The sequence below is a fragment of the Corvus kubaryi genome, unplaced genomic scaffold (assembly GCF_017639235.1).
Source record: "Corvus kubaryi isolate FWS band 111438036 unplaced genomic scaffold, C.kubaryi_AGA036_p1.0 68, whole genome shotgun sequence".
Classification (NCBI taxonomy): Eukaryota; Metazoa; Chordata; class Aves; order Passeriformes; family Corvidae; genus Corvus; species Corvus kubaryi.
In genome coordinates this window covers 15,047,690-15,070,661 of record NW_024582056.1, presented here as the reverse complement: position 1 = coordinate 15,070,661, position 22,972 = coordinate 15,047,690, and the positions used below count along the sequence as shown (strand labels likewise).

The following is a 22,972-nucleotide window of genomic DNA, read 5'->3' as shown; positions in this document are numbered from 1 at the left end:
CCCCTGGGCACAGGTGAGATCAGTACCAGGCTTCCTCCTGTGCCCAACCTGATGGGAAACTTTCCACGCTCTCAGCTGTCCCTATGTCGCACAAAGTCAAAAAGAAAGCAAATGTCTCCAGAGGCATTGGATTCTTAATAGGCTTTTAAGTGTCCTCTGAACCTAAATTTAGGATTATGGGAAGAAGTAAGGAAAGACATCCAACATTTATATTTCATTCCCCAGCACAGAAACAAGTTCACTTGATACGCCAGTTTTAGGCATTCTGAAGTTATAACTGGCCCTTAAAGCTGACGTGTAAACCTTGTGGACAGCCACAGGGAGAAATAAACCTGCAGAAGCAGGGCCTTTTTTTAAGCAAAGAGTTTACCAACATACTCCTCTTCATGTTTTAATAGTAAGACCAGATCTAAATATTTAATGCCTGAAAGGTTAAAAGAAACCTGATACATAACTTCATACATACCAGACTTATCTCAAACTGCTAAATATGAATTGACATAGCTTATGACATCCTACATCTTACAATAGCACGCTGCTCAGCCACAGTAACTGCTGGGGTTCTAAATAAAGAGGCTGTAACTTTACCTCTTCGTAGCCTAAATTTTTATGTGCCTTGTTGAGTCATAAGCAAGAAAAGAAAACCTTAAAGAAGCTGTTATCATGACTAAAACACAGATGCTGCACATAAAAACCACAAGAAAACCAACCAACCAGCCAACCAAAAAATAACACCAAAACCAAACAAACTCTTCCCCTCCCCTCCAAACAAAACCCCCACACCCAGAAAAGGACAGCTCATAATTAAAAACACTTGAAGACACAAAGAGTTGTGAAATAAAGCAAGTTTTTCGCATTACATAATATTTCCAATTAAATATTGCCATCTCTTCACCTTTTCAGACAGAGATATCATGATTTCCTCAATTTCATCAAGCTCAGATAAGTACAAAAGCATAATGAAAATGAGTGGTGGTTCTTCCACCACTCATGACCACATCTGACCATGGCATGTTCTGAGCCCAAGATGAGAATTTCATCTAAATGCTTCCAGAGGTACTGTCACAATATTTTGCATGATAGTAAACACTTTGTTCTTGAAACTGGGTCCATTTTGTGTATATCTCACTTGACAGTCTTAGAGAAAGCAACATATATTACATCAGGGTGCTCTGCCACCTATTTAAATAAAGCTCTTCAGTCTTTGAAGTATTTCTTTCAAGAAAGAAATAAATTGAGAAGTACACAATTTACAAATTAAATCATCGTAATTTCTACAGAAATAAAAGCAGCTGCACATGAAAAAGATGAAAAGAATATAAATGAAAGAGGAATAGAATAGCTGAAGGCAAGGAAAGAACAGTACACACTATTTGAATGCCATAATGAAAATCAGCAACAGAGAGCAACTGTTTCTTTACTGCTGAATTATGAGATAGTGCATTTATCATTACATATCATTGTGGGGAAAAAAGTTATTAAGTCATATGAAAAATCAGTCAAACAGCATTATGAAACCACATGTATTTTATATGATCTTCCACAGTGAGATCTTCCAATGGTAACAAAACCTTGCCTTCAGTAAGTATAAGGACTGAAACAACATAGCCCTGGTCTGAAATATGATACCCATATAGCCGGACTAGCAGCAAGTTCACGAAAAGTTGGCAAGTGGCATTTGTTTGAAGCATCACTACCACGAGTTTGCACATTTTGTTTACACCATTTTTAAAGATAATCAGTCTGACAATGTTCAAACATGCATCTCCTGACCTTGCTTTTCAATGACACACATTTTCTTTTTTAAGCTAATACGAAATAAACCATCATAAGGTATCAAAAGCTTACATGTAATGATTAATTTTGAAGAGAAGGGAAGCTTCCTTTCCATACTAGCATGATTCCCTGTCTTATGAACTAACACCCCTTCTTCCCTTTTATTACACTACATGTACAGGCCATGCATCTTAGAACATCTCAGAGGGGACAGGACTATATTTAGCCTAATTCCACTTCTGCAAAATTGGCAACCCTCTGCCTTCCTTACAAACAAAGCTAAATCAGAGGCTCGGCTGAGAACAACATCATGTAGAAATACCTTCCTCCACACTTCTTACTCCAAACCCACAGCTTTTAAGTAACAGCTTCTAATTTCTCTTCCATAGTTTAGGTCCTTAACTTTGTTTTAGTGTTTTAAGTTCTGAAGGGTAAAGCTTAAAACATGACAGAGTGTTGGACTGCTTCAAGAGAACTAATTCAAATCCAATTCACTTGTGTGGTTTGTATCTTCTGTATAAAGCAGGTTTACATGGAGGCAGGAAACAAATTATTCTGTTCTTTTCCAAGTGTAATGCTAATTTATTTGAAGATACTTAATATGAACTTAACTTTTTTTCCCCTAATTAAGGACTTGAACATGCTGTACTTCAGTCTACAGCAAAATGAGTTCAACAGTCTGAACACTGATCATAAGAGGAAGAACTGCTTTGTCTGTCAATACTAATATCTATAAAATATGTGCGAAGTGCAAACGGCTAAAAAGGGAAACTATATGAAAACTGTCAACAACTACTGATGTGCTATCAACAGCACTGACCTCATTGATGTAGATACAACTGTTGTTATCAGTTATTTTCTGAGGAGTCCATTAGAAGCAGCTATAAACTGTTTCATTTTTTTAACAGATTTTTTTTTAATCTTCAAAAAGATGTTTTTAGATTGCAGGAAAAAAATGCACCTTAAAAAAATCCATGAATCAATAACATGGTACTTTATAATTACTTCAGGAAAAAAAGCCTGAAAGAAACATAAAAATGGACTTCTGTTGGGGCATGGGAAGCAAAGTATCATACTAATTTTCCTCCCTGGCTTTATGAGGAGATGGTTTCCTTTATGGTGCCATTGAAAGAAGATTCAGGAATTTTTGTTGTTGTTTCTGTTTTGTTTAGAAATAAGACTTGTTTTAAATCTCACTATGTATTCAGAGTCAAAAGTAGATTCCATCTTCCTTGCAGATTTTTACATGTGGCAAAAAAAAAAAAAAAAAAGAGGAAAGTTGTAAGGAAAAAAAAAGGTCAGAAAGAGGATACCCAATTCAAATACATTTCACTCGATTTCTGCAGCTCTTCCCAGTGTGAGTTGAGTCAGCCAAGCTTTCACATTTGAAAACAATGCTTCCCAAGACAAGAAAAGCATCCCACTAATATGCCCCACAGATGTCCTTCCAAATCTGGAACATGCCCATCTAATGCAAGAATCTACCACTTTAATGTGAAAATGCCACTGCTAATGGAGGCTTTACCTGCTCTACAGACTCTTGGTTCTTCTTGCTACAAAGTCTACTTTAAGTACCACACTTTAAATTAAAAATTCAGGGACAAGCCTTGGAAATCTACCTTTGTCTCAAACAACTTCTGAGATCCTACAGGACTGGCCATTTCTTTCTCAGTGAGATAACAGAAGGTAAATCACAGGTTATGGGAAAGTACCGTGGTTCATCCCCACAAAGGAGGCTGACTAAACACATGCACAAGGAGTACAACAGAAATCTAACATTTCAATTTAAAGAGGTGTACATTTTTAAAGCAAAACCACAAGTTATTTATATGGATAGATTTTTCACAAAGTAATCTGATCTGGGAACCAGGGGATTTTACTTAAGAGCATCTGTGTTCCACATTCTCAGGAAAGAAAATTTAAATAATCTTAAAAGCTGAAAAAGGTATTTTTATCACAGCTTTTGCAGCTATTTCACGTTTCACTCAAAGAGAGCTGAACCAGATATTTCCAATCACATCTGGATGCAGGCCCTAGTAAGTACTGTGTGCACTGTCTTAACTAGAACTTAAATTATTCTATTAAAAAAAGCCTAACCCTTAAAAAACTCCCCCCGAGTTCTGGCATTCCTTCTCAGGTTTTTTCAATTTGTGTGATGTCAGTTTACATCTAATAAGCACGTTGTTTATTATCTTCATTTAAGTCAGGACTTTTACGAAGTTACAGCAAGAGTCATAGGAAGCATATCACGATTACAAATCCATAATGCATGCAAGATCCCTGTGTAGCACCGTTAAATCCATTAATCACAGTCTTTTTGGTCCCAATTATGCTAAGAAGATATTCGATAAAGCAATTTCAACTCACCTCTCTCTCTCTCCTTTTACCATCAGTGCAAAGAAGGCAAAACCACAGCGCTTCCGACAAATTCTCAAGGCACCTCTTTTGTTCCCTTTAAATTAAATCCGAATTGGTTGCACGTTTTACTAAACTGCTAATGCTCTCCACATGTTCCCTCTCTCAAACTGAAAATGTTTTCTATTAGGAATGCCTAGCACTGAACATAAAACTGTAAAATGTCCTTCAAACAACCCGAAGTTCCTCTCTTTCTCTGGAATGTATCACTACTTGCCCAAATGAAGAGCTCACAGTCCCACAGTTAAGCTTCCTTTAGGGAAGCTTTTTAATAAGACTCCTTTTCTTAGTGTGTTCAGAAACTCTCTTATCAAAAGAAAGCTGTTTATTTTAAAATCCATCAGTTATTTCCTTTAAAAGAACAAACAAAGCTACAAGGTTCTACAGCATGAACTAGAGGAACTTCACATTGTCCACGGCCATGAAAAACCAACTCAAGCACTCAGCACACAGCAAATGCACATGTGCCAGAATGAAATGGGGTAATGATACTTGCAGGGAGAAGCATCTCAAGTGAGACAGTACCAAGAACATGGGCTGTAGGCACAAGTTTAACTTTACTCTCGAAGAATGAAATGCAACATGGTTTCACATTTCTTTAACCATAACAGCACTGACTTTTCAACACCTCGATGCTACACTCTTAAGAAGAAAAACCACGTTTTTCCCCCCTTCAGTCCATGTATCTCAAGTTCTCTGCAACAAAGGGCCAGGTACAGTAACAGACTCAACACAGGGTTTTGTCTTTGTGAAAGCACTGTGATTCCACTTGGGAGGAATTTGTCCCTCCACATGCTTGAGGTGCAAGTTCTACCAGAAGGTTCAATAGATGCAGAAATAGTTGCAGAATCTAATCATATCTGCTCTAACACATGCAACAAGTCCACATAATGGATAACAGAAGGGAAAACCATACATGGAAAAAAGGACTAGCTGCATAGTTCAGCTATTACAGGACAAATAAAAACAGCTGGCTTCTACTAGCCCCATGGTTACAACCAGCTTACAGCTTCCCTCAGGTATCCCAGAACAATACAGGCTCAAGAAGATATTTATGGCTACATTTCGTAAATGATATCAAGACAAGGGGATATCAAAAAGATAATCCCAAGAGCTCTGTGGAAAGGCTGGGTTATTGGTGCTAACACTGCTGGCTAACACAGATGCCCTGATAATAGGGGGCTAGAAAGAGCCGCTGTGCGGCACGGCAGCCCTTGTGTCCCAGAGTTGGGAATAATCCACTGCAGAGGTAACTTTGCATCTGCTCATGTGCAAGAGCCAACAGAACTAGATTATAAAATGGTTATAACAACTAATACTGAAGCTATATTATACATTTAGCAAGACTCTTGCAATAATACACTTGCACTCTGTTTAGGGCCCTCACTGGATCAAGCTATGAAATGTAATATACACAAACATCTATGCAAATTATTTTTAATCTACTGACAGATGAAAGAAAGACTGCACAAATATAGGAGAGAGATATAACCATACAAAAAAAAGTAATTTTATAGCGCAAAAGCATTTTAAATAACCAACTGGGGGTCCTGGGTGTGTGCTTTGGTTGGTTTTGTTGGTTTATTTGGTTTGGGGATTTTGGGGTTTTTTTAATAATAAGCTGACATAAAAAGGTAGTAAAATTTAAAATACTCCTTGCAAGATTTGCTGGCCTTACAAGCCACAGTACTCCAAGTAATCCCAGGTCAATACATGCACTCAGAATCACATCAACTTTTGTTATTTGCATTCTTCTTGTATTACACTCTATTAACAACTGAAGCTTATATCAAACTTCTTTTGGCAGAATCTTTCTAAGTCATTGTCATGGATCTCTGTCCAAACATCATTCTCAGCATTGATTGTAACACTCCTGATTTAACATCACAGGCATAAGCATTTTAGAAGAGGACATGGGGCTCACTTGGGCTAAATACAGCGCCCAGATATGTAAGAGCAAATGGTGCCTTTTCTTTTTTTTTCAGAGATCACATCAGATTTTGAGAAAAAAACTATGAAGCAATGCACAAACAAATGAAGCAGGAGCCACAAACAGAGCTGGCCAACCAAGGACCTAATGGTTAAACCAAGTCCTTCTGCAGGAAAACTGGAGCTGGTAAAGATCTTCAAAATTTCACTGTCATAATGTTGCTCTGACTAAAACCTTCTTTTTAGTTTCAGGGGCTAAAACTTTTGACACTCTTGACAGTTGGTGTTCACTCTTCTAGGAACCCAGAGTGCCGAGAATATTTCTCTGCCTGTTTTTAAGGGTTCTTACCCCTCTGAACAACACTATAGTTACATTCTCATTTACATTAGACATTATCATGGCTTCAGCTGAGCCCTGTAATTGTTAAATATATACAAACTAAAATAATGTTAAGACACAACTAAATACAAAATCATATGACTGCCAAAAATACTAAAAAGACTTTTCCCACAAGGGTAGTAACTCATAATAAATGTGATTTGAATAAAAGGTCAAATTTGAAAGCTTGTGGGAAAAACCCTACAGTAGACACTATCTGATTTAAGGAGCACTCAGAGCCTGGAAGGCCAGCCATGTTCTGGGCTGCATCAAATGTGTGGCCAGAAGGGTGAGTGAGTGGATTCTGCCCCTCTGCTCTGCCCTTGTGAGACCCACCCTGGAGTGCTGCACTCACAGGAAGGACACGGACCTGGCAGAACAGGTCTAGAGGGCATGAAGATGCTCCAGCCCTCTGGTTACCTCTTCTGTGAAGACTGAGAGAGTTGGGGCTGTTCAGCCTGGAGAAGACAAGGCTTCAAGGAGGCCTTACAGTAATCAAAGGGGGCTTTTAGAAAAGAAGAAGAGCAATTTTTTATATGGGCAGCTAGTGATAGGACAAGTGGCAATGGTTTTAAACTGAGAGAGGGCAGATTTAAATTAGATTTTAGGAGGAAATTCTTTACTGTGGGGGTGGTGAGGCACTGGAACAGGTTGCCCAGAGAAGCTGTAGATGCCCCATTGCTGAAGTGTTGAAGGCCAGCTTGGATGAGGCCCTGAGCAACCTGTTCTAGTGGGTGGCACCACTGCCCATGGCAGGGGATTAGAACTAGATAATTTTTAAGGTTTCTTCCAAACTTAACTATTCTATGATTCTATGATTCCTCCACTAAGGTCTTTAGACATCAACAAGTACAAAAATACATCTATAATTTTCAATTATTTATGTTCTCTGAACAGAACTGGTTTCAGCAATGCTCTTTTGATATAAAGAAACATTCTAAATATTGAAGTTTGTATTAAAAACACTTAAATGTATTAGCTATTAATTAATCCTGATAATTTAATCAGGATGAAAGCAAAATGGGAAAAGAAATAGAGTAATATTTAAAAGAAAAAATGTTCCCTCATGCTGAAAGTCCTTAGAATGAACATAAGAAAAGAACTCACATTAAGAGTTAAAAAAAAAAAGAAAGTATTAATGCATTAAATTAAGGTACTTAAGAAGGACTCGTATTTAACAGGGTAGAAAGTACCACAACTACTGCACTCAAGTCATTAAGTAATATTCCTTCCCTGCTCTGCTTAAAACCAAAAAAACCCTACCCCACTTGACATGGAACTTGCTAAGTCTTCCCAAGTCTCAGAAAATACTGGCCTGTAGTCAATACATCCTCTGACACTGAAGCCCAATGAATTCTCCAGAGATTTGAAGTCACTAACGATGGAAAACTTTATCTGGATATCTGAACATAAATGCTTTTGTTATTTCCCACAATTTAAAAGTACAGCGAGTTAGGAAGAAGGATAAAAGAATTGATGAACTTCAAAATGGGAGAGTTTATGTCAGGAAAGCTAGTTCTTTACACCTAACAGCTTTTAAGAGCAAAGTAGAATGCTGAATACAAAGATGACTGGAGGCTCTGCAGAAAGGTCACTACATAACAAACCACACCTTCTCAGAAAGCAGCCCTAGCTACCTGTTGGGGACTTTGCAGAGTCAGTAACATTGCTAACCACAATGCTTTCCACGGATACTGTGAAGACTGAAAGAAAATACCTGAAGCATGACAGTTTTCCTCCACATAACACCATCTCGGATTCCTCTAGCTCCTGACTTCTACTCCAAATATGTAACACATCTTTTAACCTCTAAACCTAATGCTTGCATTTCAAAAGAGAAGTCAACAGGCAGCTGATGTGCACACACCCACTGTCCCAGTGAAATAACCCTCTTATTCTGTGACAGGTTTAACTGCCAGGCACAGCTCTACAAACAGCACCAGTAGTAAGAAACAGAGAATATCCCCCGAGTCTTTCAAACTATCCCATACCAAAAAATAAGGCAAGCTTGATATGCAAAAATAAAAAAAGAAAATAAGAGAAAAGAAACTACATTACATCAAGCTATGGGCTGAAACAAAAACTTACCCCAAAAATCTAAACTTCAGCAGGGGGAATGGAAATTAGAACCAGAACTTGCATTTGGCTTTCCTGCCTATAATGAACCAAGCCAAAAGCCCATATCCAAACACACCTCTTTTCTAGGAGTTTGAAATCTGGACTCAAGTTTTGCAGCCTGACTTCCTCTGTACTCACTGCTGAATGCATCACTGCTGCCAGAGAGCAACAGCACCTGACAAGGGACTACACTTCCATACAGGAACGATTAAGATACATGCACAGTAATACACCTAATTGCCCACAGTAAGCTTGAATGAAAACAGATAACAACAATTCAGCCACACGTTGAAGCTCAGAACCTTATGTGCCCCAGTTCCTCGATGGCTGCACTCTGGAGAAAAAAAAATTACATGAAAATTCTTTTTATAAAACCTCAATCCGGGAAACTTATCAAATCTTGTCTTCCTGCACTGGTCTGTTTTGCCAAATATACTTCCAGACCTAACAAGAACAATCTTCTCCAAGCTGTTCCTAATTTCACTGACATTTATAAAATCAGTTTAGGCTTTGCATCATCTCTGTTCCTTCTGTAACACTTAACACGTAGGCTTGCTCTGCTGTTCTTCCTCAAGTCAATGGTAGTAGAGGAGAAACTGTTCCTGCACAAGGCAGCCTAGAGATTGTTCTCAATGAGAGGTATTTGAGGAATTCTGTAGGTTGCTTATACTCAGTTGAAATTCTCAGAAATGCCATTTCATAACATATCCTGGGGGCAGGGGAAAACATTCAGCTGTATTTAAAAGCTGAATCCTCCAAAAGCAATGTCACTAGAAATGACACAAAACTTTGACTTCCTCCTCCTCCTTTTAAGGAAGATACCTATATTTCAAGCTATGATCTCCTGAAGCAAGACCAACAACAAGTTAAATTTATTAGTGTTGAATCTACTATGAAGAAGCTGAAACCAACTGTGGCACATACACACAGGATTTAATTTTTTTTTTTAAACCAGTCTCCCATAAAATCTCTCATAGTATCAGCAGGACATGAGCATTAGCTTTGCCACTGGCACTCAGTGAAACGTTCTGCTCTGTAGAATGCTGGAGAGCATATTAACGCCATCCCAGAACATCAGCCTCCATTCATGCAACCTTAAAGCTCTTCTGACACGCACTTTATGACTTTCATTAGACTTTTCCTTGTGACAGCATTGTTTTAACCAGAGTTTTTAAGACACTGACACTGTGATAATGACAAATATGCAGCCAAGATCTGCAAGATGTGAAGTAATAAACTTTATATGCTATTAAAATATAGTAGTTAGCTGTCAGCCAACAATTCTTCAGATCCCATTCCCAATTCAGAACACAGTCTTTTTTGAGCGCACACAAAGGCTGTTACAAGACAGATAATTGAAGATTCTTCAAAGCATCACCCAACCATCTGACTTCACTGTCAATACTATACTTCCTTGGGATGTTTAACATGCTTTAAGGGTAGTGTAACTAATACAACCTAATTTCAGCATGCAACAAACAAAATAATAAAATCAATTTATTGGCCATTATCGTCAATTTAGAACACAGCCAAGTCTGATTCATACACTCCAGATTTGCTTGTTGGAATTCTGTTTATTTGGTCTCCTTCAGACCTGTGGAACTTTACTTACCAATGCAGGCATGGACTCTGACTGACAGCTGGGTCCTCAGAATTATGCTGTGCTTCTTGCCCCTCCTAAAAAGAGAAGAAAAGTATGTAAAGGTGTAGTGAGGAAGAAGAGGAACTGGAAAGAAACAAGTCAAATTGAGCCTAAGAAAAAAAGGGTAGGAGGGAAGGGAAGATACTAGAAATTTTGTCTTTGTTTCTCATAATCCACTTCCATTTTAATTTGCAATGAATTAATTTTCTTCGTCAAGACTGTTTTGTCTATGATAGTAGTGGTTAAGTGATCTCTCCATCTTTATCTCAATCAACAAGTTTTTTTACCTTATTTCCCCTCCCTTCTGCGGGGGAGAGAGAGTGAGAGGGCAGCTGGGTGGGCATCTGGACACTTGCCAAGGACAGCCCACCACAATGAAAACTGTATTAGAGAAGTATCAAGCGATGACTGCACATTTTAGTTTTCACAGAAATACTTTAATGCTATGTATAATAAAGCAGTAAAAGAAAATCCAATGTTAAACAAGAGATTGTTGACACTTTCACAGATCTGCTCATGTAGCCTAATGGGTTTTTAAAGCACAAAGGTAGCTGTGTTTTTCATGCAAAAAGGCAAAACTGAGTCCTTCTTCACTCTGGCTCTCAGCTCCATATAGGTCTTAAATGGAGTGCCTATTTTAATTAGCTGCTACATACCTCATTTGTTTTTCAGTCAAGTTACTATTAGTTGCATTTTTTTCAACCTGGACAAGAGCACTGTTCTTGATTTCTAGGTGCTACACCTGCAAACTGACACGAGGGCGCAGACAACACCTTTCCTCTGCACCCAAATGTGCTCACCTGATGGAAGGTGGGAGGGTAAGGAAAGCCAAATGTCTTTTCTGCTTGTACAACAGCATATTCTCCCTCATTTCTCTGAAACTAAAAATGCAATTCCTGGACAAGTGGCTCTAGGTGGCCCAGATGGCCTCCAGAGGCCCCTTCCAACCTCAGCCATTCTGTGATTCAGTGAATTTATTGTGGGAAAACATGCATGAAGGCAAGCTGTTTTTAGAACACCATCAAATGCAGCTTAGTTTGTGTCATGTGAATCCTAGACCCACTTCTACATGCAAGTTAGAGCACAAACTAGCACAACCTTTCTCAATTATATACTTTGCAACTCTGCTGAGAGGCTTCAGGGCTAAACCCTTCACAGACATCCAGCAGAATCTTCTACTGGCTGTAACTTGAAATATTTTTCTAGTAACAACAAAAGTTCTTCCCTACCTTATTGTTTTCCTGCCCACAGTTATTTTGCAGAACAAAAATATTTTTTAATTCTTTTCATGAAAAATAAAAGCCAAAAGTTTTATATTATTTCTCTGAAAGATTTGCAGGGGAAGCAAGGTAACAGAAGTAGTGACAGGTATTTTCAGAAAAATATTGCCCCAAGGAAAACATATGGGAAAACCAAGAAAAGTAAGGACCTGAAAAAGAAGTGGTTAACATGCACCTGTGTACCTGCTAATAGAGGACTTAGTTCCAGTTTCAGAACTGCAACATTTCTCTATAGATCAAAAAAACCCAAAACACTAAACATAGATTTTTTTTTTAAAAAAAAAGCAAAGCCAAAAACCTTTAATTGAAATTTCTCTTTAATAGGTCTACTTGGACATCATTAGGACAGAGTGGGCAAAGTGTCTCCCTTCTCTTAAAAACCTGAAGCGCCAAGCAGCAAATGCTATTGCCCCGACAAAAGCAGGCTGTAGTGTGGACTGTGAAATTTCCTGGAGCAGCTTCAGGTTTAGGACTGACTCTGCCCACCTAAACTTCTCCTGTTGTTCTGGCTGGACACAGTCTTTGCCTGGGCTCATATTCTGCAGATTTTTGACAGCTGCCCCTCCCCACAGGACTGCTGACTCCTCTGGAATATTTAATTTGCCAAGTTAGTGAGGAATCTTTGACCTAACCTCTCGCCCTTCCAAACATCTGATTCTGTACAGAAACAGTTTCTCTTGATCTCCCTTCCTTGATGGACGTGTTGATACACTTGACATACAAATCCTCCAAGGTAACAAAATCAGAAAACTGAAGAATTGAGTAAAGGTTGTTTCTTCCAGAATTGTAAAAGTATAACCCAGAGTTAGCAAAGTAAGTCTACGTAATCAGACATACTATTCTTCCCATCAAGAAAAACTAAACTAAAAGAAACTGCTAATGTAACAAATAATGGGCATTATTATCATGGCAGTATCTAGTGTTTCAGCAGTTTGTGGAGTACAATGGCTTCACCAGCTCTCTGTTGAAATCTACAGGTCTGTGATGATTTGCTGGAAGAACAGACAGCAAATAGTGCTCAGCCATCAGAGAGTAAATGAACACAAGGAGAATGATTTTAAGGCCTGTAGAGATTCAGGCCCATTACAACTTTATACAGTTTTCCCCTCTTTTTCTAAAAATCTAATGCATGATGTTTCTCAATATAAACAGGGCCTATTTTTGGTGGTTGTCCGAGCTTCAACAGTGATGCTACTTCCTCCTCCACCTCACCTCCTTAACAAAGACCCCTGAAAACTTAAAGCAAAACTTAGAGCAAGCTGTCTTCTACAGGTTCTGTTCTTCACCATCGTTGCAACTGTATACCACAGAAAAGTCTCACATACAAACGTTAATTTTTATTTTTATCTCCCACTGGTTGCATTGGCAATTTTTCCAGTCTACCAAAATCAACATGATTCAAGCCCCAGAATTTACAAAGATGAAGACTCACTTATGATGGTGCATTCTCCCCTTTCTACCCAGACCACACCATGATCATCACTACAGAGGCATTTTGTGGGGTTTAGGCATATTAACTAGATTTACCACACAGCAGCTAATTATAATAAGACCAGTCACATGTAAAATACTAGAAATTACGCAATTTCCTGCTGAATACTCCTGACTATCATGCAATATGAGTAGCACTTTTGCAAAATTAAGATCACCACTGAAAATTACTACATCCCTGATTCTACACATACCAATTTCCTGGAAAGTATGTTACAATAATAAATGCTGAAAAAAAAGGGCAACTTGAAATCCATCCATGATTTCCCAGACTCATGAACTACTGGCCAAATAGTATTAAAAAGCATGCCTGTAGGTAAGCTTGTCATGATACCAGGGTAGGGAAGGGGGGTGCCATGGGAAAGACAGGCCATTTGCATTAAAAACAAAGTAGGTTCAAAAATACACCGCAGAAGAGAGTATTTCCAACAAACATGATTCATTTATTAAGAACAAAACCTGGACATGTAACAAAGTTTGTCATCCACCCTTAACTAAGGCTTGTATTTTTATTGATGCAACTTTTTTTAAAAAAGTTTCAGTGAGTACAACTGGCTACTATTTATTTAAAAAAAAATCCAAGTAGTTAATAGAGTTAATTTAATAGTTACAACTTAGCAGTAGTAGAGTAGGCAAATTTCACATATTCTGTCGACACAGTTGTTCTATGTTGAGATCAGAATCATTACTGCTGTAAGATTAACTTCTAGTCTTTGGAGTTACCAAGACACAAAACTTTTTCTATATTCAACTTCTCTAATAAATGAAAGTAAGTAAACACATGCCAACAGCTCACTGAGTGCCTGTCTTACGGAATATAAAAGCATTATTTTGTCACTGTTTATGCACCACATTACAAATCGTTTCACTCAATTATACATTTCCAAGTCTTGATTTAAATGACATTTTGAAAATAGTACCTCAGTTGGCTGTCTTAAACAGTTACTTATTTTGAAGTAAAGCTTTTGTCTGAGCTAAGCAATCCCTTGACCAGAAGGAAAATACCAAGAATGTCGTTAGGAGTACAGAGGAGAAAAAGTATTAATAAATAAAATAATAATAATTTAAGCCCAAAACAAACAAACAAACCACACATTAAAAGAAACCAAAAGACAGCTTTCTTCTTCATGTTTCAAGGAAACTTTGAAAGGAAATTTCAAGAGAGTGTTTTATTAAGACATGACATCCTTCTTCCTCAGACCTATGCTAAAGACCTGTTGGTATCAAAAATGGGATTTTATGTAAATATCCAATTAAGATTCATTGGCAAGACAGACCACAGTCATTTCCTTGACAAAGCTCATCTTTGTAAAATAGGAGAATGCATCAATTAACATACATTTTCTATTTCACTGTTTTCTTTCTTTCAGGACAGCAACTATGCAGACTTCCTAATATTCTTCCGAATGCCTTATTCAACCTATTGAATAAATTATTGAATTATTCAATTCAATAAATTTAGCCTTTTTTAAAACAATCTCCTGCTTCTGAAAACACATTATTTTATCATTTAAAACCAAACTAGAAAATCCCTTTTCAAACTTTCTTACTGATTGCTTAATGATTCAATAAAGAAACTTCATTAGACTAAAGGTGTTAATTCTACAAAAGGCCATGCTGTATCCTTCTGGCTTCCTCCTGTTCTGCTTTCTACACAATACTTGACAATCATGGAAAAAGCTACAGTTTTACAGCACAGCAGCAGATAAATTACAACGGTTTTAATAACTCTCTGTAGTAGCACAGACAAGCAAACTTACTATTCTTCATTGTAATTGCTCAAAAATAAAATCTGTAACAGACATCTGAATCATCAAAAGGCCATCATAAGCAGAAGCCGAGTCGAATGCTGTTAGAAGCCACGATTTTAGCTCACAAACAATTTGGATCTTTTCAGTCAATGTAGATGAGTGTCTAAGCTCTGCTCTTAGCGAGAGTCTGTACACTCTTCTATTTCTGAAATATTTAAAGGACATAAAAAACCATTACCTGATAAAGGAAAACTTGGATCTGAATCTTTCATGAAGTACTACACACATTTACATGGCAACACAGCAACTAAGAGTGATACATTTTCTTAGGGTGACTCTGTTTTTTTGGGTTTTTTAAATAAACTAATAGATTATACTAGGCAATCATATCCTACCCTCAGAGCAGTTTTCAAGTAGCATATTCCCATGACTCTCATTTTACTCTATCCCAAGCAGGGATTTCATCCATTAGGATTAGTGTTATCAGTCAGCTGTAGACAGGGATAATTCTTGAGGATAACTTGGAGAGAAAAATAATTTGCTGTGCTAGAAAGGACAACTATGCAAAACCTTTGAAAACTACATAGTTTGTTTGTGCACATAGGAGTTTGGATATTTAAACTAATGAGTATCCTTTCCCTCAGATCCCAGCTGAAGTTCTGGAAAGATGGCCTAGATGTGGTAGAAAATGAATACTAGAAGTTTCAATTCAAACTGGCAACAGCAGCAAAGGGATTGTAAGAATGGGGGTCTAGAGGACGGACCTTACCTTTCCCACTGCATCAAGCTAACAGCACAGCTGATGCCCCTCCTCATCCTGCTTTAAAGGAGTGCTGTAAAGAGCAAGCGGTTCACAGCTGCAGCCTGCACGTAACTTGTGAAACTACATAAAATACTACAGGTTACATAAGGTTTGCCCTCCTAAGTTTCACAAAATCAAAGAAAATAAAGGAAAATAGAATCATATACTGGCAAACAGTATAGGTACCTTGTATTTTTATTATTCAGTTGTTATTAGATGGGAAGGCTTGCTGCTCCCTCAGCCTCCAGCTCCCCCCATATTCGGTTTTTCACACTACTATGAGGTGCAGTATCAGTCAATCACTCACAGCAAGGCCAACTCTGAACCAGTGTGTATCAGATGAGCCAGGCATACATTTACCTGACACCAAGCCCCTCTTGGAATAACCATTTTTTTTCATAATCCTTCAGAACCACTACGAAAGCAAACACAACAAGCTACTGAATCAAGCTAAATTAACACCATGGGCTGTAGCCCATTATCCCAAAGAGGGCAAAGGTTGGATGAAAACTAACCTCAACCTGATAACACTGAAACCATTTCCAGACTTGAACAGCATTTAACATCAGCCTAACCTGACAACTTACCCTATAACAATTCTCTCCTAATTCTGCCTGATGTAACAATCTAACCATTATGAAAACCTATCTAAGGCAGATGCTGCTTTCAAAGTACACATGCACAACACATGTTTCACATTTTGTTACAGCCTCTCATACCACTCAGGTTTCTTCGTGGACCACTAACCATCTCCAGTAATCGTATCCATGTTTTCCAACAGAAGTAGCTTAATGAGAACAGCATTCAGCAATTCCTGAGCTCAAGAAAGAATCGCTGACTCCCACAAAAGATACCTAGACTACAGTATGCCACCAAAAGCAAACACATGGCAACAGACCTGCTCTAGAGTGCATTACTTTTGCAAAGGGCTTTTGCTTTTTCATTTCAGAACCTGTGCATTTCCATCTTCACTGCACACACATTTTAGGGAGTGGAAAATGCTTCTGCAATGGGGTATTGCCTCACAGTCATTTGCTTCATAGATTAAGGTGCTCCACAGCAGCAATGGAAAACAAACTGTTCCTTGTTGAATGCATAAAGGATGAAATTTTTGCCAGAGTTCAAGCACTTGAGTCTATCAGGTTTTCCCTGAAAAAGATCTGCAAGCCAGCACACACACAATAAGGAAAGTGTTTTTTAACCTGCTATTAATCAGACAGCATAATTCTAGGCTTTGATTTCAAAGCTGTTAAGATACAGTTTGACTGCTGTTTCACTATGATATGCTTCTCCATTCAACTGCAGATTCAAGAGACTGAAAAAAAAAATTCTGACCCTTTAAAAAAAACGTTGTATAAAAGCCAAGTCTTTTGGAAGTGAGAGAGTGCACATGTGCACGGAGAGAGGAATTAAGAATCTCCCTGAAAGTCATTCAAAAAATCTTATCCAAACAAATAACCTTTTGAAGTTCTTCAGTGATTATTATCCAAAGATCCAACTGTCATGTTCAAACTCATGTTATTGCCGTTGAATAATGGAAGCAGAGGAACTCAGGAAATAATATCAATAATTAAAAATAAGTCTTTTACATGCTAATACTCTTCAAATGGACGACAGCATTAGCAACCTATTCTGGTACATGACAGGCTGTTGGAGACAAACACACTCATCCTCATAGGAAGTCAGTGGGCTTTTCTTTCTTACCTCATTCTTTCCATCTAAAAAATTATTGTGAAGTCAGAATGTGTCTGCATCCCACTCTTGCAATACACTTGTAAGTCATCTGATTATTTAGCAGAAGCATTTTATTCAGAGCATTCCCGGATCATGACACATTTACTAAAGTAATAATCATTTGGCAGAAGTGGACAAAAATAAGTAAACAGATAGCAACTATTCACGTCTGTTCACTCTGCATTAAAAAAATTAATTATAAACACAATTAAAACTTTACTGATCCAACTAGAAATAATCCCAGCAGATTACCGAAGCAAAAACTGGGCAGGCAAAATCTTGCCAATTATTAGCGCAAGCAACAGTATACAAAAGAATAAAGTATGCTGAGATTCGTACATGTTTTCTTCTCTGCAGATTATTCCAATATTACATTCTGTGTTTGTTAACATGATTTTAACAAATAACTGCCTCATTCCCTACTAAAACCCTATAAACCACCCCAAAAAAGTTACATCTGCATGCCAGTGAGTGGAAGAGTGTCCTGGCTGACACACCAATGTCTGTACAATTGCACAAATAAGTGCCCACAGACTGTCACTACGAGGGGCTGGGTTTTTATGCCCCCCGAAATCTTCACAAGTATATTCACTAGGCTGGGTTGTCATTTTTCTTTTTTTTTTTCCCCCCCCTCTTTTTAAATGGAAACAATATGAGATAGACGGAGAAGGGGGAAAAAATAAGAAATTCACAAGTGTCGAGTGAAACAATCAAGATATTTACCAAGTATGCATTATAAGCCACATGAATAGCACTAAATTATTTATTACTAATGTATTCCGAGTACATGTCGGTAAAAGGTGGAGCCTTCTGCATACCTCACCACAAGGCAATGATTTTTGCCAAAAGATAACGAATCACTTTTACACTCTCTAAAATGCAATGAGTTCAAAATGCAGAAAACATTGGTTCCATTTGTCCTTTTTAGTAGTTTGGATAGTAGTAGTATGTGCAAGCAAACTTCAGAAGCTGGAAAGTGAGAATCCCCTCCCCACTTCCTCTCCCTACTTTCTGAATCATCATGCTGGCTCTTTCTCAGTTGTTAATGGCTCCATTTCCACACATTAAAACAAAAACCTTCCAACAGCCCCTCGAATATTTGAGGGTCGACTGCTGCCTTCACAGTCAGAAAAAGACCATTTTTAAAGAGCTGTCATTCATGAACAAAACTATGTCCCTTCCCAACCTAAAAGCTCAACACATATGTAATTGTTTTCAGTGGGATGATTATCCTGTCATTTAGCATGATCAGTTAAATCTCCATCTTATATTTTTGTATTAAGAAAACTCAAACTTTATGAGTTGAAAAATGGTGAGGAGAATTGCATTAGAAGAGCTCTTTTAACAATAATATTGTTTCTTGGTAAAACACAAAACCAAAAGCATTGTTTCCACACTTCTTGTCAACCCTGCATCATGTTCTTCCTCAGAAATGACACATCACTTGACCAATGTTTTCCAATTCTTAGGTTATATATTTCCCACTGCTGTCAGTAACTTTCAAGCTCTGGATGCACATTCCTCCCAGGAATCTTTACATTGGGTGATTTCTGGTCGTGTGGTTTTGCTATCACCTGTAGTTCGAAGTCCACATTACATGAACATTTTCATTTAAAACCTTTTCACCCTTGGAGAAACAGATGCCTTGAAATACCTGGATTTTTGGGGAAAAAATGTTATAAGAACTGGAAACCTACAGGACAAGGGCAAGGAGGAAAGTAAAATAAATTAATCTCCAGCAGATGGGTCATTTGATGTTTCCATGTCTTCAGGAAAACGGTCCCTCCAGTGCTCCCAGAAACACTGTGGGACCATCAGTTTTGGTTCCAGACCACTTCGGGTGGTCTGGGTGAATCAGGAAGAGCATTGTCAGCATAACGAGGGAGGTGATCCTGCTCCTCTACTCAGGACTGGCAAGGTCACATCTGGAGTGCTGTGTCCAGTTCTGGGCTCCTCAGGACAAGAGATACACAGCTCCTGGAACACGTAGAACAAAGGGCTACCAAGATGATTAAGGGGCTGGAGCGTCTCTCATGGGAAAAGGCTGAGGGTGCTGGGCCTGTTCAGCCTCAAGAGAAGACAACCAAGATGGGATCTCATCAATGTCTGTGAGTATCTGAAGGGAGGGTGTCAAGAGAATGGATCCAGGCTTTTCTCAGTGGTGCCGAGCAAAAGGACAAGAGGAAATGGGCAGAAACTGATGCACAGGAAGCTCCACCTGGACATAAAAGAGAATTTCTTTACTGTGTGGGTGACTGAGCACTGGAACAGGTTGCCCAGACAAGTTGTGGTGTCTCCTTCCTTGAAGATATTCAAGAACCATTGGGACACAATCCTGTGCCATGTGCTCTGGGATTGAACAGGGAGCAGGGAGGTTGGACCAGAAGTCCCACTGTGGTTCCTTCCAACCTGACCCATTCGCTGATTTTGTGACCAACTTCATTAGAAGTTCCATAGTTGCAGAGCAGAAACAAACAGCACTTGCATAGTAATCTTCTTTCTCACAAAGGCCCCTTCTACCTGACCTTACTCTGACTTACAGTTCCATAAGGGGCAGCTAAATTTTTTTATAATTAAAAAAAGCAAAAAAATGACTTAGCTTGTAAAAAACAGGTTTAAGAAATTTTCATAAACATTTCTCTTTTACTAGAAATCATTCTCTACTACCTTAAGGGAAAAACCCCTATCTTTTATGGTTTTCCAATTTAATTGATGATACTAAAAAGATAACAAAGTGAAGATGAGATTATTCGAAATGGCACAACACGTTTCAAAACAACGTCCTACTCACTTAATTGGCCATTTATGCTTTCTCAGAATGTGACCATTTTAACCAGACTCAGCAAGAACTATTTTAAAGCTGTCCTACCTTGCAGTAGAATACGCATATGTGTATGTAGGTACATAAAGTCTACTTTGCACTGATTAACATACTGCTTTGTGTCTCTTTCTGCTTTTGGAAGTTTTCCATGAGCATCACATTTGGCAAGGGCTTCTTCCCAACTTGACATACAAATTCTTAAATATAAAACACTGCTCTCAGGCCACTTATTTCTCCATATTAATTCCACTTCGGAAATGGGCTTTATATTTATTGCTGGGCCATCAATGCTTTTGCTAGCGAGCACAATTACTGAGCACATTTACTGAGCAGTAAATGTGAAATCAACTAGTGTTTTGCTGTACTTCTGTGGTCTTAGCCCTGGCAGTATTCACTAATTTTCATGGCTTCGTTACTGGAGATCCTGGGCTAGTCACAGATTTGCAACAGTTTAAGCTGTTAGCTCACAACTGGAGGTTAAATTGGAGACACTTATTTTTATCAGAAGCAGATTACCACCTTAGTTTAGTCAGGGGTAAACCAAACAAACACACACCACACACCACGCACACACACAAATGGATTCCCATGGGATAAAACAGAGTGTGAGTTTGCTTACACAAACCTCTGCATTTACTACCGGGTAGGAGCACACACGGGAATGGTTGCCATGGAATAGGAAGTGTAGCTAATTCACAGCTTTTATTAATTACCCTGCACAAGCTCCCTCGGCTGCCCACAGGCTCTGGGCAATACTACACTGCTTTGCCCCGGCAGGCAGTGAGTGCCCACGGTGCTGGTGTTGTTCCAGGTTTGGATTCTCGAATCAGTGGTTCTGCTCGCAACAGGAGTTGAGTTCAGAGCAGCCCTGCAGCGCTTTCTGGCAGCCCTACCTGAAGCCCCGCAGATGATCTGTTTATGGAGAGAGGAAGGGATTTCCTGCTCACAAATTGAAGGGAAACACATTTCCAAGCCTCGAGAGCCGCTCACTTAACTTACAGCCTCGTCATCGAGGAGGAGGGCAGAGTGCAAACACAGCTATTAAGCAGCTTCAATGTTAATAAAATTAAATGGTTTTAAATAGAACATCTGGCATCAGCTGTTTCCATAAGCTGTTTTTATTTAAGTTTCCACCATAAAATATTGGACTTCTCAGCTATTTTCACATGTAAACCTGAATGCCAAATTAGGCTATCTTTAAAAAACGTTGTCCTAGGAAAAACTGTAAGAATTATTCACACGCTTTTTGGTTTGGCACTTTATTTGGTATGTAACGGGCTGGGAGAGAGCTAAGCACAAGAGTATTTTTGCAATACATTTTACAATGGAAATTATTTTTGAATAAAAACACTCTTATTGCATTCATTTGCCAGCAGTAATCACTAAATTCAAAAACAGCAGATCTTCAAATGTTTCCACAGGTACCTTGGTACAGACGTAGATTTTTCCCTTTACAGCTGACTAAACTCTGGGGCAAAGTGGGAGAGAAAGAGACACAGCTGCTGTAGTATTGACAAACAAAAGCTGTAAAATCATGAGCCAAGCTCTTAAAAAACCCCAGCACTTAAACGCCATCACCAAAAAAACGCCCACCCACTAAAAACCCCCCATAGGACAAAACCAGACCACAGAACACTTCAGAACTTGGTATGTGAGGTGCTGTCTTACACCCCAAAAGCTGCCATGTGCTTTGGACACTACTCTCAGGCACATGGATTAAGAGCACTGTGCCCCTTCACATTTCTTAAGTGCCAATGCCAAGAGCTGCCCACAACCTGCCCCAGTCAAGTCTACCAATCCCAGGTTCCTGCTCACCCCAAACCAAAACCACACACAGCGTAAAGAGCTCATGAAGACTCCTTGTCCAAGCCAAGGGAGCCACTACTTTGGATGCTGGTTCCTTCTCAGTTGAAAGGAGTGCAGTACAGTTTCCAAGACTGGGGCATTTGGAGAAGAGCAAAACCAGCTCTGCTTCCCTTTGAAGGACATGTTTGGCACATCAGTGAAAGGTCAGTCTTATCCAGTATTGCAACTTTTCTTTTGTAGGCTACTTGGCCGAAGGTTCTCCATGTAGACTGGAATGAAGCTGTAAGGCGCACAGACTGCACCCTCCTCTGACACCCCCAGAAATCTACTACACACAATAAGTTGTGATTGCTGTAATTTCTGTGCTTACTCTCACACTCCAGGTCCCTCCTAAACAGCACACACCAAAACAGGGCACCACAGGTTCTTTCCAAAAGCTCACTTCGACCTTGCATTTTGTGTCTTTTGGTGCAATCAAAGTGGCTTGCAGTCTCTGACCTCAATATATGCAGAAGAGACTTACTTCTGCACCATCAAGCCAGCTTTAAAGCTGAAACTATGTAAGAAAACAAGCCGTGGCCTGCAGTAAAATTTATTCAAGTTTGCTATTATTTTGCAGATGCTTGTTTTCTAAACACATTTTATATTCACAAATCAGTATTCATTTTTTAACTAAAAAAGTAGTAGCATTTTACTATTAGTAGGAACCTTAATTTGACAATCATTTCTTCACAAGATACTGTGTCAAGGAGATCCACTGACAAGAAATCCTTTTCTCTTAACTGGTGAATAATTTCCATGGTGGAACTTCCAACTGTTAATTGACTCCATCCTGCCTTCAGAGCACATCCCCCAGAGTCGCAGGTCTCATTTGTCAGGCCTACAAAATACATGCACATTTGTGTAATTATTTTGATTACATGCTGTGGAAGCAGGAATGCTCAGAGATGACTTGCCAATTTTCTGTACAGGGAAACCATATGGGACCAGTAATTTTATTTCATTTTGCTGTCAATGGTTATTGCATG

The 22,972-nt window shown here is 38.7% G+C and overlaps 1 protein-coding gene across 15 annotated transcripts in view; it reads right to left on the bottom strand.

The window, feature by feature from the left end:
• The window catches only part of FHOD3 (formin homology 2 domain containing 3), a 377,539-nt gene that overhangs the window by 309,235 nt on the left and 45,332 nt on the right, over positions 1–22,972 (bottom strand). For all 15 annotated transcript variants that reach the window (XM_042048634.1, XM_042048643.1, XM_042048636.1 and 12 more), the window contains exon 3: positions 10,230–10,294. In XM_042048634.1, the coding sequence (XP_041904568.1) occupies positions 10,230–10,294 (65 nt within the window). The remainder of the gene's footprint in view (positions 1–10,229; positions 10,295–22,972) is intronic.